Here is a 17931-nt window from a genome sequence, read left to right as displayed (position 1 = left end):
ATAAATTTTAAATGAAGTTACTAAAAGCAGCCGGGAAAAATCATCATCAACTCAAGAGTTTGATACAGAACTATACATTATTAAAACAAATACGCAACAAACCTAAACCTCTCAACTGTGGTTATAAGTCCAAACCATGCAACTTGTGCTTACCAACAAAACAACATACGCAGTGTCTTAAGCAATGAAACCTTTTCCCCTCTCTGTACCAAATAGCCATATTGACAAAGCGAGGTCTCCATTCATCTCGCAGTAACCAAATCCAAGCTAATTTCCTTTCTGCCATCTGCTTCTGCCAGTAGAAGGATATTTTTAATAGCATCTTTCTCAATGCTTGTGGCAGTTCTCCCAAATCATGGGTTATAAGTACAGAAGTCTCTTTCAGTAGGTATTCTGGATTTTAGCATTTTTGCCCAATTTGCCATTAGTAAGCCATTAGTTACAACTCCTGTCTACTTGGGACCGGACTAAAGCCCTTCCTGCACAGGCACAGATGCCACTGGCTCTCAAAAGGTATGTATGAGCAGAGTGAGATGCTTCCCCAGGAGGAGCATTCACATTGCTGGACACCTGAACAGTGGGGAGCAGCACTGCTGGCTGGGCTGGCTCTGAAGACATACTGGGGTCATGACCAGCCACAGGCTTCATTCATCCCCTTCCTGGGATGGATCAGCCCAAGGGACCACAAAGCCCTGGCACAACCAGTGGTATGGAGCTGTGCCAGAGAAGGTCAGATTGGGTATCTGGAAAAGGCTGTTCACCAGAGGCTGGTCAGGCACTGGCACGGGCTTCCCAGGGCAGTGGGCACAGCCCCAGGCTATCAAAGCTCAAGGAGTGTTTGCACAGTGTTTGCACATAGGGTTTGAATTTTGGGTGGTCTTGTGTAGAGCCCAGAGTTGGACTCAGTGATCCTTTTGCAGGTCCCTTCCAACTCAGTGTATTCGATGGTTCTATGACCCACAAGCATGTATGTGCTTCACCCTTTCAGTGGCCTAGGGGGAAAACATGATTTTCACTTTGAAGCTGTTGAGAATCCCAAGTCTTCAGGAATGAGTTGTTTTAATTAGAGGAAAACTAATAGCATTTCTGAAACATGCAGTATTTCAAATTGCCACAGCGTCTCAAGACATGAAGGCTTTGCTTTTTAAGATGTCTACAGTCTAACATAAATGCACACATCCTGAACATCACAACAGTCTACAGGAAAAAATTAAAAATGCATGTCCATAAAAGCACCAGTTACACATACCGCGTATATCATAGTCACACCACTGTGTATCTTGATAATTACCATTTGGAAGTGCACTAGAATTCGATTACATGCAGTGGATATTAGTCTGAATCACTAACAGTATCTCTAATTCAAATACAAATATATACTCTCACGAGTGTGTCCCTTACATACCTTTTCTCTGCAGCAAGTATAAGTAAATCATTATTAGAATCTAATTTAGCACGCAAATGGCTAGAAATGCGTTTTATTAAGTCAGAAAGCTGGCCATGACTGCGCAGTACCATCTGCAGTACCAGACTCCAACAGAAGGGTCTCTGCCCAGGCCCCACCAGAGCCTCTCACTCCCTGCCTTGGCCTCTGCCAGCTAACGGTCAGCTGACCTCCAGGCCAAGTCTCACGCAACACAGCTTGGTGACTGTGCCAGCTGTGGAAGGATGCTGGGAGCTTTTCTGAATAAAAATAAATTGCTTCAATTTCAAGTCGTTTTCTTAAATACTAGAAAGAGAGACTACGTGCTGAAGGTCAAGTTTGCAAATCTAATAAAATGATAGAGAACTGAACAAAAATTGGCAAGATAATGTAAGACATATGCTATTTTACTCCACAAGCTTCTCTAACATTTTCTTATTAATTTGTTTAGGTGTGGGTGTGGGTTCGGAAGGCCATTACATAGGCTGAACTCGTTCTCTTTAGTAAAGAGTAAACCAACACAAATGTCCAACTGGAGTAAATGACAAAAGGCAGAGAAAGAAACTCACAGTACCTGGGTCTGGAGCAGTCATTTCACACACGCTAATCTTTAATCTGAACAGCTGAACCAAATACATATGATTTGTTTGGGCACATCTGTAGGTATGATGTGTGTAATTAATTGTTCATTCAAAAATGTAATTTCATGATGCATTTGATGATTTATTTATACAACAGTTTTAGTTCCCAGAGACTACTAAAAATAGTGATTTTAATTTATTCCTGCTGCCTACAATTACCCACAACCATGTATTTTTAAATATTTCCAGCCTATAAAAATTACTAATTTTTGCCACTTGTGTTTATCTGCATTTAGACTTTGATTTGGATAAATTAAGCTCTCAAGTGTTCCTTGCTTTATGAAACTCTGCATGTTGTACACTTCAACACAAATAAATGACTTCTACCATTAGAGGTTTAAATAATGTAATGTATTTCATGCTCAGCCTGAAGCTGGATTCCAATGAAGTTGCTAATGCACGTAATGATTAAGTGTAACTCAAATACTAACTGTGTTGTTGAAAACATGACAGGCAATAATTTGGTCTATTATATTCTGCCATTTAATTGCCTAGTACAGACATTCTCTGACACGTTATGAAGCAATGATTTACAATTATTCAAGCTGCAAAGGTCAGAAAGTGACATTATAATCATCTACACAGAGATCCCTTCTAATGCACAAAAACTAGGTAATACCACACAAAAATAGTTTTACTAGAGTAGCAACTTTCTATTTAAGATTTCCCAAACTGCACGGCTATAAATAATTAATTTACATTACAGTACATTAAGGCATCCTTGAAAATATAATGTTTCTCCTGCTCCTACCAACACGTTTATGAATAAGTCTTTTTTGCTTGCTGAAAGCGATCTTAAGAGCAGGCTTTCACTCTAAGTAGCCTGACACTGACAGGCTTAAAATCCAGAAGACTTTAAAAAACGCAACATAGGAGCACAGCCAACTGTTAGATGCAGCTGGTCAAAGCACATTCTTATCTATAAAGCTGGAATATCTGTTAGCCACTACACTCTACCTATGTATTATACAGATAAGTGTTTTCCTTTAGATGTCCTCCAAGCAACTAGTGTCATTAAAATACTATACAGATTAAGATCTCCAAACTCATCTTTGCATTAACAGAAAAAGTGAAGTTATTTCCATGCTTGGGATGCCGTACCTCTCTTGAAAGCTTGTTGATACAAGGTTTTTTATAAACAAAAGAAATGCAGCAAGGTACTTATTTAGCCGAATGTCTTAAAACATCTCCAGAATTAATTAGAAAAAGGAGTTTAAAAGCAAAATGAGAAGTGAGAAGCAGAGAGTTAAAATGATCAGTATCTCTATGCACCAAAACAACTCAAAACACACAGACTAAATGGGAAAAAAAACAAACAAACAAAAAAAAAAACAAAAAAAAAAAAACAACCATATATTTCCATTTCCACCTCCTCCCATTTTCTTCATGTATATACAAGTGTTCCTTAAAAGACTTGGCTACTCTGTGTTGAATAAACTTAATAAAGATGTTACTACAGATGTCTTTTCAATTTTTAGGAAGGTCATAAGAAATGTTTTGTGCGTTTTAAATACTGACAATTGTTCTACAAATCCAAACCTACCTTACACCCATCCTCTTCAGTAGATTTCTAAAGAAGTCACAAAGGAAAGAGGGGAACAAACTGAAAGAAGCAGTCATTCTTTATGAAATGTGTAACCACAACCCCAAAATTCTGTTTCTGAAAGCAAAGGCAAGAAAAAGGCAATGGAATAGCAGATGCATTTTTAAATCAAACATCACCTATAAATTCTGTTCAAAACCTCAAGTGCAGAACAATACATTTTTTATGTTCCACCTGAGGCATAAGATTTGAAAAGTGCATGATAAGCCTGCTCGCTGCGTTCCACCGGGCAAATGAAACAGAGATTGTAAATGCAACCAAAATTTGTTCATCTGCTCAGGGTGGCTGCCAAATTCAGAACCAGACTTAGAAAAAATTAAATTCAAACGTGCAGCAGTTTGCTACACGCAGAAGGCAATAGACGCTACCTCTGAAATAAGGGGATACATTTTAGAGCCATGGGTATGGAAAAGAAAATTAACGCACATCTGCGATAAGGAAAATGAGTAGCAGACGGTTTTTTCCAAGTGCTAAAACGTTGCTGGTGTCCAATTTCTGTATCATGCAGTTTCTGCTCTGCAGTTGAAGAAAAAGAAACCCTGAACTTCAATTTAATTTAAAAAAAAAAAAAAAAAAAAAAAACAAACACCAAAACCACAGTGTTTTTCAGGAACTGTGTGAAATGTACTTTGTATGTATTTCTGTGTACTTCGTATCATGCAAGTATGAGGAGCATTTGGAAAACTGAGACACAGAACCCTCCCCTAACAAGAACAACAGAGATTTTGTGGGTTGTTTTTTTTTTAAGCAAAAATTATCTGGGAATTTTTGAAGAAAAGAAGTTGTATATTGAGACCTACGACAACACAGTGTTGCACTGACATTTCACCTTTAAAGAGTGCCCAGGAAGATTCAAAAGCTTTTGAAACACAATTTATCCTCCCAACCAGCTCAGGGCTTATTACTATGAATCTAAAAGTCAGAGGATAGAATATTAACTACTGCAGAAAAGAAAACATAGTGCAGGACCTTCTGTTTGTGACAAAATTACAGAGTTAATGTTCCTGAAAGATCACTTCACCTTTTAAAGCATGATTTTTAAAAAGGTAAAATTTATAGCAATTAAAGCTAATGAAGAAATGCAGCATGAGCTGCTTATGTTCAGGAACTAATAGGTCCACTGAGCATTTCTAAGATTATTTAGCCATCAATGATAATGAATTGACATTGTCAGTGGTGTTAATGTACCAATGCTCTATAGTGCCACTAATCCGATAGCCAATCCTAGCTTTTTTTTTTTATGTTGCCACTTTATATTTTTTAAACTACACACTGCCCGATTCTCGCAATTAACACAGCAGAAACACAGCGCAGACTGTTACACTTTTTTCTCTTCTTTCATGTTTAAGGATAGCACGTTCATCATTTGGACTTCAGTTAAAACTGTCCTGGTCATTCCTACTTCCTCAAATCCTGCTGAATTCTTCAGGACTGTTAGCTACAGTATAAAAATGTCTTTTCCAATTAAATCAATGTTAATGTGTAATTCTTGATATACATTTTTTGTGCACATTAAGTGAAATGAGATGATTATCTGAACGAGTATCTAAATCAGATTTTTGTGAGCACCAGATATGGTAGCACATGTCTCTTCAGCCCACTGTTTTGCCATATCTAGCGCAGCTTCATGTTGTTGATGTAAATTGATAATACAACAACATACGGAAATGGAAAGTAAGTACCTATGACATACAAGCAACATACAGTAAGCAATCAGTCACTAACATTCAAGTCTACTATTTAAACCATTTGTGTCAGGAACTACAACCAAGCTGAGCATTTTCTGAGGTAAGATTCTAAGAACACTTCAACCCTGAAGGGAAGGAACGGGTTTTTGAAAAGTGAAAAACTGAACTAAAGCCCAATTTGTCAATTTCTTTCTCTTAACATAAGATTCAGTATTAACTATTTCAAGATTTTAGATTTTATACTGACTATTGCATAGTTGTATAAAGTGATGACTTTTCGTTATAAGTTAAAAAGGAATTGAAGAAGGAACCACTGTCACATTTGTTGACAATTTCTAAAGGAAAGAGCTTAGCCCTATGTAAACAGTGAATTTGCAACTGTTAATCATCTTCCATGCCAAACTCTCAGCAATCTGTATAGAAGAGACAGCAAGTAAGATTTTTCAAACAACGTAAAATAGGCTACTACACATGAAGTTCATTATAAGCATGCTGCAAAATAAAGAGTAGCACAAGTTATTCTGCTATTGATATTCAGTGGACTTAAGAATTAGGCTCATACATTTTAATTTCGTGTTACAAGAAGTCAGCAATTAATTTTTCTAAGTGAGTAAAAACATCCAAAGTATCTCATAATGCAGCATGCAAAATTATTTGAAAAACAGAGAGATGAATCAGTGAAAATCACTCAGCTGCATCTTCAGCTGAAGATTCACTTGTCCTTTAAAATGTGTAACTCACTTTGTTCTGCAGTACATCAGTACACTAAGACTGGGAAAAAAAAAAAAAACCTTCCTGCTTAATATTATCCCTAACATCACACCACACCATTCATGTGTGCACTGCATCATTTAATTGAACCTGTGCCGTTTTACACATTAGCCATAAGACTGCTATAGCAGGTTACATAGGTTTGAGTAAAGTGTTTTTATATGATGCATATATTAGTTAATTTCTCTAGCATAATAACATTAAAATATATTTTTAATCAGAAGTAGGGTATTAAAATCCAACTTTGAATGTCCTATGATGTACCATATATGCCATGGCATTTTAAAACCTTTTAAACATTTCTGCTAAATTAATTAGTTTTGCATTAAGGAGTCTCAATGCCTCCGATTAAATGCAACACATTTGAAGGACAATTAAACATTATGAACGATCCTTCTGAGGAAATAACGATTAAATAAAAAAGAAAAACAAGATTTTTTTGGTAGCAAACAAGAACACAAGCATACATAAAAGACTTCAATTTATTTGTGAAGTCTTATGTCTGCAATATTTTAAAGGCATTTGTTTGAAAAACCAGCCTTCTGTTTTGTTTTCATAAAGAACGAGAACCCTAATGGAGTCCAGAAATCTGTTAATGGTACTAAAATTATAACAGTATAGCAAAAGAAAAAACCCCACACACTAAAGTCTATATTATATATTTTTTATGTCTTTAAATGGAATTTACAGTTCTCCCTGGCAATGTGAATGAACATCCTATAATTTAGTCAATTTACAGATTACAGGTTCAAATTGACCTTGTAGCCCATAAAATTGCTCATCTTCAGTGCAGGATTAGAAGTGGGAAAAGAATGTCATAACTGTATTTAAGGAATTTACCATAACAATGGAAAGGAGGATATGCATGCATAATTTTAGCCACTCTTGCTCACATCACAGTTTTCAATTCTGAAACAATGCATATCCTGCACTCTTCTCCTGGTTAACCATGGTGGAAACCGTTTCAATTTACTCACCCACAGACATGACACTTGTATTCCCTCATCCCAAGGTGCCTCTTGACATGGTTTCTGGCATCTCCGAGCTGAGCTGTTGCAAAGTGGCATATCTTGCACTTGAATGGCTTTGATCCTAAGTAAAATTTAGCATAAGATATGAGTTGAATTAGAATAATGTATCACCCACGGTTAAAGAAATAAAAATTCCTGGGGAAAAAAAAATAACCTTTAAAAAAGCCTATCCCACAATTTAACCTGTTTCAGATTATTGCCTAACGAAAAAAGCATCTTGCACATAAATTTATAACTCCCAGGACACAGATGGTATATACTATACAGTACTCATTAGTTTCCTTAGATTCGAGACTAAGGAAACTACTCTCTCAACTACTGAAAATCATTCACTATTTTCTTTTCTCTCTCTCCCTCTTTTTATTTTTTTTAATTATTTTTTACCAAAAATATTAAAATGAAGGAGATAGCCCTTCAGCAAGACGACAAAAGTTGTTTTATGCCATTTCCGAATGCTGAAACTCAGGTAATGGTGTAAACGTGGTTTGATATTGGTGTAAACTGAAAATGTAATTTTTTTAAAGCAAGTATATTTAAAGTAAAGTAATTTTACAAGTCTTCCGACACCGAATAGATTTTACATTAGCATTGGTATTTCAGATTTGTTCTGTCACACACAGAAAATGATTCATCACCTAGCCATTGTAATGACATGCAATGTATGAATATACAGTGGATAAAATATTATGCCTTTATGACTGTTTTATGGTCAAGAATTTATGATTATTCTGCAAACCAGAAGTATTGACATTTTGGCTATTATTTATTTCAAGAACAAACTTTAATATTAAATGTCTAGTGCAGAACTCTAGAATTATTTCTCCAAGGAAAAAGTACCAGCCTATTTCTTGTACCACAGCAGTGCAGCAAAAAAAAAAGTCAAATTGTTTGTCCATCTTAATTAACAGGGATCCTCTCCGGGCTACAGAAAAATTATTTTCTTTTTGTTATTGCAAGAGCTGAATTGGGCACTTGTCAATCTCTGTGTTACTAAACAGTTCCGCTACTCCCAAGAATGAGTGCATATACTAAAGTATGCCATAGCACTTTCCAATTTGCCATAGCACTTTCCAATTTTCTGACCACTAAATCCTTAAACCAATAAATTAAAATCACAGAACTGCCGTTAAAAGTAAGTACAATATGGTCACAGATTCTCCATATTACATTTAGTGTATGTTTTGCGAAGTACTTCTTCCAATACAGTTAAGCGTAATATGAAATATGTGTTCTTTAATAAATATACATAAAGAGCTCTGATAAGAAAAATGTTACACTATATCATACTTGATCAATGAACCTTTTTGCTTTGCCCTTGAAACAGAATCTCCTCCAAGAATCCATTGGTGAAATCGAGGATCTTAGTAGAAAATTTTAGAGTCTTAAATTTCAATTTAATTCCCAAAAGCTGACGAAAAATGAAGCATTTAATTTTAATCTTCTAACTGAAATAAAAAAGTCAACAGAACTAAGCACGGGCAGACAAGGTTGAATATTTCACAGTTCAATGACAATGAAGCCAGATCTCTTAATACTTCCATTTCTACTGTTGGAAGTAGATGTAAAATATATTTAGCACCTGAATGGTTATATCTAGTCAGCTTTATATGTTTAAATGTCAAAAGCAGGTTGAAGCTGGAGCTAACAGCAATCACATTCTATCAATCACACCAAAAAACCCCAGTTTATTTAAATGATCCTGATAAAACTAAATTAATCATTAATTTGGTGACATTTCAAATCAACACTGTGTTCTATAAAGAGGTCCATGCAAATAAAAAAGCCTATCTTTACATTAAATAGAAGAGTATTAAAAGTTGATGTCTTAACTTACGATCTTAGAGACTAATTCCACAATTAATAATTTCAAGACCACGGCCAGAGAGGATTTTTATTTTTTTAATCTATTGGTGTTTATGTTGCTGTTTTATATCATGGAATTCAAATAGCAAGTGGATTCAATCCTGTGTTCCTTTAGCTTCTCTCCTACTGATTAAATTGTAAATTCGTTCCTCATTCTGTTACTGCAGGTGTCCCGCAGGGCTTCCATACAAGACCTTTGCTGTTTTCCATTTACATGACTCCTTTGTGAAAAACTGTAGTTCAGACCAATCGTAGCTACAGTGTGCTGACAATACATAAATGTATTATTCTGTTGACTGCTCTCATCCAAAAATCACTGAGGCCTTGAGGTTTTATTTATTTATTTCCTATATCCAGCACTGAATATCTGTTAACATCTCCATTTACACTCCTTGAAAACCCACTTGCTGGCAGGCTACAGGCAGTACCTACCTGATGAAACAAAAGCAGCGCATCTCCCTTTCAGGCTGCTGATGCCAAATTCATTCCAATATATTTTTGGATAGAAAAGAATATACACATATGATGAAGGCATCAGAAAAAAAGTTAAACAAATGGTGCAAAAAATTTGTATCTAGTCTGAAGCTATCTAAAACAGCACTGAAGTAATTAACCATTTCTTAGCCATATTTACCACAAACTTCAGTGTTTCTCATCTACTGTGTTAATGTGATGCTGCTGGCTTCACATCTGGCTTTCAGTTCACTGAGACAAATACTTTTGATATAACATCTTTCCAACCAAATGACTTGAGTAAATAAATAAATAAATGACAAACCACAGAATTAATCTACCCACGAGCTACAGCATGCAAACACGGTGTAAATTTTCATGGGTAACAGTGACATGGCTCTGAACAACTGAACCGGGGGAAAAAAGTTGAAAATAGACTAAACTTCTCAAATCATGCAGAGATGACTGTAGTTAATAATCCTAATCTTACACTAACACAAAAGAAACTCAAAACAAAAAATCACTACCTGTTCTAAGCCAACTTGATCTTTGTCTGGAGGCACAACTGTGCTTTTAGCTCAGGCCCAATGCAAAGTAAGCAGAGCCACGTGAAATACTGTTATACCATTCCATACTTCGTTTGGGGTATGGGTAGTAAGATACCACGTTTACTTTGGGCGAATCTTCCATTAATTGAGAAATGTGATGAGAAAGAAAACAAAGATGATGTGGTTGCAGGTGATTTTTCCTCACATGTTGATTGTTAATTAAGTTTATGGGACCTGCATCAATTGAAAACTAAAAAGTCTCCCACCTCTGCTACTCCCCGTATTTGTCTTTACACTTCCTCATTTTCACTTGTCAACATGTGACGGACTTGCTTGTTATCTCCTCTCTAGCAAAGCTTTCTTTTCATTTGCAATGTGAAAATCTCTTAGATTATTTAACAGCATTTTGAAACGATATTTTTCTATTAATGGAAATCATTAGTTGTGTCTGTCTACAACTTTCCTTCTTCTCTACTCCCCTAACTATCACCAATTACTCAAATTAAAATTGAGCTAGATAAGGTTAGACACACATACATATATCTACATATCAATCCATATATGTAGAAAAATATATGCATATCTGCCTACAGAAAAAATATTTAGAAAAAGCACATAACCAGAACAATAGATGGGAAAATAGCTGCAGCTTTCCCCTTGTTACCCTGGAACAGATGAGAGGGGCCAGAAACAATGCACTTTGCCTCACTAACAGTATAAGCCAGTATAAGACTATACAACTGGCAGTGTGGGTCATTTCCCTCAGCCACCATTCCCAATAACTCCAAAATGTTTATTTAGTTCCAATTGTCATGATACAGACTGGAAGTAAAGGTTCTACAAAACACAAGATCACAAATATGAAAACAAGGATTGGAAGAGAAATCCTTCTTCCTATTCTCTGTTAACAAAAGTCTCCACATTACTATTTATGTGAAATAAGCATAGCAACAGAAAAACAATCCATTTAAAGGTGCTGTGAGAAAGAGCCTAGATTAAACTCTCATCTGAAACCCTTCTAACCTCTCCACAAGCACCATAGAAAAATGCAAAACAAAACGTATTCTTTTACTGCCTTGGATATTTAAGGCCATTCAAAAGCACAATGAAAATATACTTCATGATAAGACCTACAGACCAGATGGTAAAAAGTACACTAACTTTTACTAAATGTTACAATCAATGATGTAACTTATGTAAGTAGGGTTGCTTTGTCATATATTGATAGTTACCTCACTTTCACATCCACATTAACTTGATTTTAAATGCAATTAATACATATAGTCAAGGAAGACTAATGGACTACATTCTGCACTTAACCTGGTGGACATTTTCAAATGGCACAAGTGACCAGTGCAAACCTATTTTGCATTGTAAACGACTAAATAAATCTTAATGGATTAAGAATGATCAGCTATCAACACACAAGGGAAATTAAGTGCTGAAATGCCTACATTGATTATTTTAAATTATTAGCCTTACTCTGTTCTTGAATTTGTATGCTTTTAGTGAGCTTTAACACATTTACAAGACTTATTGACTATAATTACAAGAGAATTCAAGTAATGGACACATCAATTATAAGCAACATGTCTTGACCAGACAGTTGCATAAAGAATTCTAAAGAGAGCTCCATTAGCATCTTCTCCTTTAGTTTTATTCTGTTTTATCTGCCGTAAGAGGGCATATTAAGGGCTTATAAAGCTGCTCTGACCATGTGAACATGACTGTCCCTCTAAAGACTTAACGCTGCATTCAAAGTTAGATACTGGGTGGAACAAAACAGGTAAGTACATTATTGACAGGACGGAAGTAATGCTGGAAGTATTAAGTATGTGAGTTATTGGCATGCATGAATGCTGCAGTTAAAGTAAAATACTTTGAAAGGTTTGAAATACAATGTCCATGTTCCCCAAGATTAATTTTAAACATCACTGTCCAGTCATGCCCTCGTTTTGTTTTTTTTTTAATAAAAAACTTACAAAACTATTTTAGGATTATGCCAGGAATTACCATACTTCTATGTTTCTTTTTTCTTACCTTTTTGTTCCCTTCCTTGTAACCATGCACTAAGTTTCAAATACTGCATGAATTTAAACTATAGCTTCCATAATAAGCCATTATTTAAAAGTACAGTAAAATAAACCTTACAGTTTTAATGAAAATATGTTCATTGAAATGTGAATTTATTATTCAAATCCACTCATAAATTCAACCATGGAGACACCACTTGTCTAAGCAGAGCTCAGTGATTTAGAAAAGCTGTCTATTTAAAATAAAGAATGTATGGCAGGTTTATAGAAACATCACAGTGAATTTTTACATAAATTTAGAACTGCAGCTTATGCATTTTTCTACAAAAATGTTTTTAAATTTTCCACTTAAAATTAAACATAAAAATGAATTGAAAGTGTGATCAGCGCAGAAACTAAATCAGGTATTACATTCCCGTGCATCACATCTACATTACACACTACCTTCCCAAAAGGCTGACCTGTTCCAATTCCCATAACTTATTTCTACAACAAACTCTTGATGCTCATTATTGGTATTTATTAAGGAATGATGCATTCACAAATTACTATCACGAAGCATAATCTAATGCTGAAAACGTTACTGAATTGAAATGAAGTAAACAATGTGGATATTTAACAACTGTGAAAAAGAGAAAGCTAGAACAGCTAACTGTTCTCTTAAAACACCCCTGCTGCATTATATAAATTAAAGAACTAATTAATGATTACAATTTAGATTAAAGGGAAGGAAATTTCTCTATATGAAACAAAAAGCAGAAGGGTGACTGCATTTAAAATGTTCTTACATTTTCTGCCCTTTGATCACTGTATTTTCATACCCCTAAAGGTAATTTTGAATTTCATCAGTGGCTCATCAAGCACTATGAATACCAGTTCGTGAGAAATGTTAAAGAGATTAAAAACCAGAAAAAGGCCAGCGGTAACAGTTCACTGTTTGAAAGAGACCAGTTGCAAAGAGAGCATTTCCATACCTGTATGGGTACGAATGTGAGCTAGGAAAGCCATGGAATTGCTACTTCTACACATCTTCCCACAATACTTGCAGACATTGCCTTGGTTCTCTTCCCTTTCTCTGTTTATTTGCTCAGTGTCCTCAACAATGTACTTATTCACTTCCCGCAGCAGTTCTTCGTGCTGCTCTTTGATATGGAGAAACAAATTCTGCTCTGAATCAAAGGGCTCTGTGCACTTCACACATTTGAAGGTTGCACCTCCTTCAGGCAGCTCCTCTACGCTTGCCTGCTCATTGCGCATGTGCCCAGCACTGGCCAAGTGCTGATGAAGGTTGCTCTCTGTGTAAAATGACTTTCCACAGAGTAAACAATGAAAATGTTTTTCTTTTGAAGGATGTTTCATGGCTATGTGAACATTTAGTCCGCTCAAACCATCTGCTAGAAAGCCACAGTCATCGCAGCGAATACGTGTCAGTTCCCCAAAGGAAATGCCTTCTGACTTCTTTTTCCCACCACTTGGTGAAGCGTCTGCTTTCACTGCGAACTCACCAGTTCTCACTCCACCTGGCACCTGTCCTTCATCTGAATGGTCAACGGGCTCCCCATCTTGATTGCTTTTTAATCTTACTATAGAAGAATCAAACTTGCCAAAATTTTGCACTGCCTTTCGTTTATCATCAGTACCGGTAACTGTTCCTAAAGCTTCGTTACTACTTTCTTGCATGCCCTCAGCTGTTGAGCCATCTGCCTCCCAAATACTGTTATTTATAGTTACTTCTGCTTCATGTTGTGCTTCCATAAGGGCTTCTTCCTCCTCCCCAGTAGGATTCTTTTTGAAACTTCTGTCACCCTCTAAACTATGCATATTTTGCACCATCTCTCCAATGTTTCCAGCAAAATTTGATTGCCACACTGCACTTTTTGTTTCTGGAACACTTAGCATAAGTGGGTTATCTTCTTTCAGTGGTATTTCTTCAATAATGTCTGTGTTTCCACCCTCCACTTCAGGTTTTTCTCTGTTCGCTTCCGAGTTTTCCTTGCCTTTTCCTGAGTTCAAGTTTGTGTCACCGGATCTGTTTTCATTTTCTGCTTGGCAATCACCTGAGTTGAGCAGCTCCTGACCACATTCACTTCTCTGCAACTCACAAGTACCTGCCTCTTTAATTGGCATCTCTTCATCTGCCTTACCAGCATTATCTTTCTGAGGAGCTCCCTCGAATCCTCCACATAAGATGTTTTCTCCTCCATTTTTAGTTTCCTCTTCAACTACACTTTCCACTGTATTTTGGGAACTGCCTTCTTTAGGCATTTCTGGAAATGCATTTTCATCTAAGACAGCGCACTCTGTTAAGCTTTTACATGTATGATCACTTTCTGCTGCATCATTGGCACATTTCATTTCACCTAAAACAGTTTTCAGTTCTCCTGCATTGTGATGGTGCTCCTCTTGGGACAGAGTGGAGCCCTCTTTAACTATATGTGCCGTGTTTACTTCCTCCACAGACAAGCAAACATGAGATTCTCTTCTAATTTTATGTTTCTCCGTTGCCGCATGCCTTATCATCTCTCTGCGAGTTACAGCATAATAGTCACAAGCCATGCAGTAGTATTCAAATTGTTTTGTATGCTTTCGTTTTACATGCAACTCTAACGAAGAGGAAGAATGAGCAGTGAAGTCACAGTGTATGCACTTGTTGTCATTTGCACCCGCCATTCTTCTCTGGAAGCACGGGTCACCATCCTGGGCGTCCTTTGCCGATTCAAGAAATGCCTGTTTTATATTTAATGAATTCCTAGCATGCTCCAAATCTGTCAGTCTACTAGCATTTTCAACATTTTCCTCAGCATTTCTTTGCTCAATTCCTTGGCGGTCTATGATAGAATTCCCCAAATCTAAAGTCTGGTTACCATCCTCAACATGTTCACACAGTGCAGGCATGGGGCTGTTAACTTTCTTGCTCGCAGATTCAAGATTTCCTCCTTCAGGGCTAACAATGATCTCTGAGTCCTGTTTTCCACGTCCTTCTATCTCCACACGACTTTTATGTTTTTTGGTTGCACAATGACGTTCCATATCTCCTTTGGTTACAGTGTAGTAATTGCAAACCTTACACAAATAGCTGTACTGATGGCTGTGCTTTCGCCTGATGTGAACAGTTAAATTTGTAACACTGGAGGCCAAAAGACCACAATGGGTACATGTTCTAGAAATAGTGCCTTTGGGTCTCCCTCTTTTTGGTGTGTTAGCTAAAACCAATTCATTTTCCCCAATTCTTTGATCAACTGGAACAAATTCCTTATTTCTCAATATGTTTTCTGCAGTAGAGGACGGAACATGTACAATTTCTTTATCAAACTCTGTATTCTCATTCCCGGAAATGGAAGGATCCATCACTGTTTTAATACCACCAACCCCAACACAAACCTTTTCAATGCATTCCTCAAAGCGCAGTCCAATATTATTTTTCCTAGCATTTTCAAGGTGCTTGCTCCTTTTGATATGCTTCTCCATTCCTTCCTTACTCAGTGAGTAAAGATTACATGCTTTACAGAGAAAGTGATATTCCTGTGCATGTCGGAGTTTTATGTGCCTTGTAAGAACTGTGGAAGATCTCGTCTTATAAAAACACTTTTTACACTGAAATTGGGTTTTACTCAGAACAGAATGCTTTAGTTCGTTTTTCTGATTTACACTGGAAGAGTCTGGAGGTTTTGTTTTCATTGATACTTTAATTTCCTTCGCAAGCTTTTGGCTACTGTTTGATACTGAGTCAGCATAACTTACCACTTGCAAGGTCAGACCACTGTTACTCAATGGAGTAGCTTGTTGAAATAATGAACTATCATGTTTCTCATCTTTCTGATGCTTTGTCAGCTCCTCTTGTGTTTGAAAAAAAAGAACACAAGTTGGACAACTGTGGGACATATTATGCACTTCACTCATATGGCTTTGAAAATTTATCACATTCAAGCTGACAAATGAACAAAGTTGACAATTAAAGCTACAACTCCCCATCTGGTGTTTAGTATTCTGACAGTGTTGCTCCAAGTCCTCCTTGACTTCACAGGAATAACTACATGTCTGACAATGAAACTGAATACTTTTTGTATGAAAATTTACAACATGAATTTCCAAACTTTCTTTGTTCTGAAAAACATCACCGCAGTCAGTGCAAGTATGATGAGCACTAGGATATGTAATAAGTTCAACTTCAGTATTTTTAGTATTTGTAGTGCTAGAAGAAAGAGTATTTGGCTTCCCTTGAGTAAGATCTTGAGTTTCTGAAGTTGAATTACAATGACTCTTATCATTTGTTTCTAATTCTGTATGTGATGTAGGGCTTGAATCACTAGGTTTAAGCTGTGTGCTGGAGATATGCTTCATGTATGCTCTTCGAGTTTCAGACTTGCTTCTCTTACCCAACAAATTGTACCTTCTTTTAACTTGCCTTTTTAATCTAAAAGATCTATTTCCTCCAAAAGGAGCCCTTAGCAATACAATATTTCTTTTATGTTCCAGTCTGTCAAATCTCTTTGTCACATTTAAGCTGCTAACTAGCTTTCTACTAATTGGAGGGAATTCTGAATTCTGCAAGAAATCTGAGGGTCCAGGTTTTTCAGTATAAACTTCATTATCTCCTTCTACACTGGAAGAAAGCAGCTTTCCTATCATATTATCTGTTTTTTCAGCAGGAATATTTGTAGATGGTATCATTTCAGCAAGAAGTTCAGTGCCATCATTTTGTTTAGACAAGCTTACATTTGAGTCTTCCACTGCACTGCAAACATTTAATTCTTTTGCATCAGCAGTCCTTGCCTTTAATTTACTGTTCCTGGATCTTACTCTCACATTCTTCTCTCTGGTTTTAAAGGATTTTTTGGTCAATAGTTGTACAAATCCTCCCCGTGCAGCAAGATTTTGGCGTCGAAGGTGCGTCTTGCCAAGAAAATGAGAATTTAGGAGATTTTCCTCAGCACTCTGAAAACCACAAAGATCACAACAAAATATCTTGGATTTCCCATGTTCTTGCTTAGCATGTGTATGTAATGTTGAATTACACTTAGTTGTGCGACTACAGCGAGGGCATGTTTGCTCTTTGGATTGCTGAGAGTGGCTTTCTTGGATATGCTTTTCTAAATCAGAGCAGGATGGTACAAACTGATCATGTGTTCTCCCTTTAAGATCTTTGTCAATGATTTCAGCTCTACAGTCAAGACTGATTTCTTCTGAAAAAGGTAACTTATCAGGAACAGCAGCTGAAACCTCTTGTGAATGCTTACTTTCCTCGTGAATTTTCAGTATGGCACCATCAGCACACTTGAAATCACAATGTGGGCACATGAAATTTGAATTACAACCATTACCATCATGACAGCCAGTGACTCCCTCAATTTTTACAGCTCCAGCTTCTATGCTATCTTTTTCAGCTAGAACTTTGTGCAACTTCCTGTCACTGTCTTTCTCATCGGCAGAAGACATCAGTTTTCTCTTTCTGGAGATATTTTCAGGTCTCTCTGCTTCAGCAGTGTCCGAGTTTGGTGATCCTGACAATGCCCTTTTGTTTGTGCCATTCTCTTCTCTTTTCTTTTCAAGGTTCCTGAAAACTTCATCTGATATGAGCCTTGCTCCTTGCTGAGACAAAGAGTCACATTCAGTGTTGTCTCCTGATATATTTCTCAGGGAGTCTTTTCTCAACTTGTTTTGTGAAATCTCATCAATGTCATCTCTCTTCTGATGATCCTCTTCATCCATTTTTAACATAGATACTGTCAACTGCAGATCATTTGGTTTAGTACCTATAAAAGAAAAGAATTTTTATTAGCTTCTTATACACAACCAAAAGTCATAAGGCTCAAGAAAAAAAAAAAAAAAAAAAAAACCACCAATATAGCGAATTAAAATTGTTGAAGGAAGATAGAC

At 36.5% G+C, this 17931-nt stretch overlaps 1 protein-coding gene across 1 annotated transcript in view; it reads right to left on the bottom strand.

Annotated features, from left to right (window-relative positions):
• The window catches only part of ZNF407 (zinc finger protein 407), a 332775-nt gene that overhangs the window by 290171 nt on the left and 24673 nt on the right, over nucleotides 1-17931 (bottom strand). Inside the window, exons 2-3 of the mRNA XM_072330112.1 lie at nucleotides 13029-17807; nucleotides 7104-7218 (exon numbers count right to left, since the gene is read on the bottom strand). Coding sequence (XP_072186213.1) covers nucleotides 7104-7218; nucleotides 13029-17772 — 4859 coding nt within the window. The 5' untranslated portion in view covers nucleotides 17773-17807. The remainder of the gene's footprint in view (nucleotides 1-7103; nucleotides 7219-13028; nucleotides 17808-17931) is intronic.

The sequence above is a fragment of the Excalfactoria chinensis genome, chromosome 2, assembly GCF_039878825.1.
Source record: "Excalfactoria chinensis isolate bCotChi1 chromosome 2, bCotChi1.hap2, whole genome shotgun sequence".
In the NCBI taxonomy this organism is placed as follows: Eukaryota; Metazoa; Chordata; class Aves; order Galliformes; family Phasianidae; genus Excalfactoria; species Excalfactoria chinensis.
This window is presented reverse-complemented; position numbering and strand designations above follow the sequence as displayed.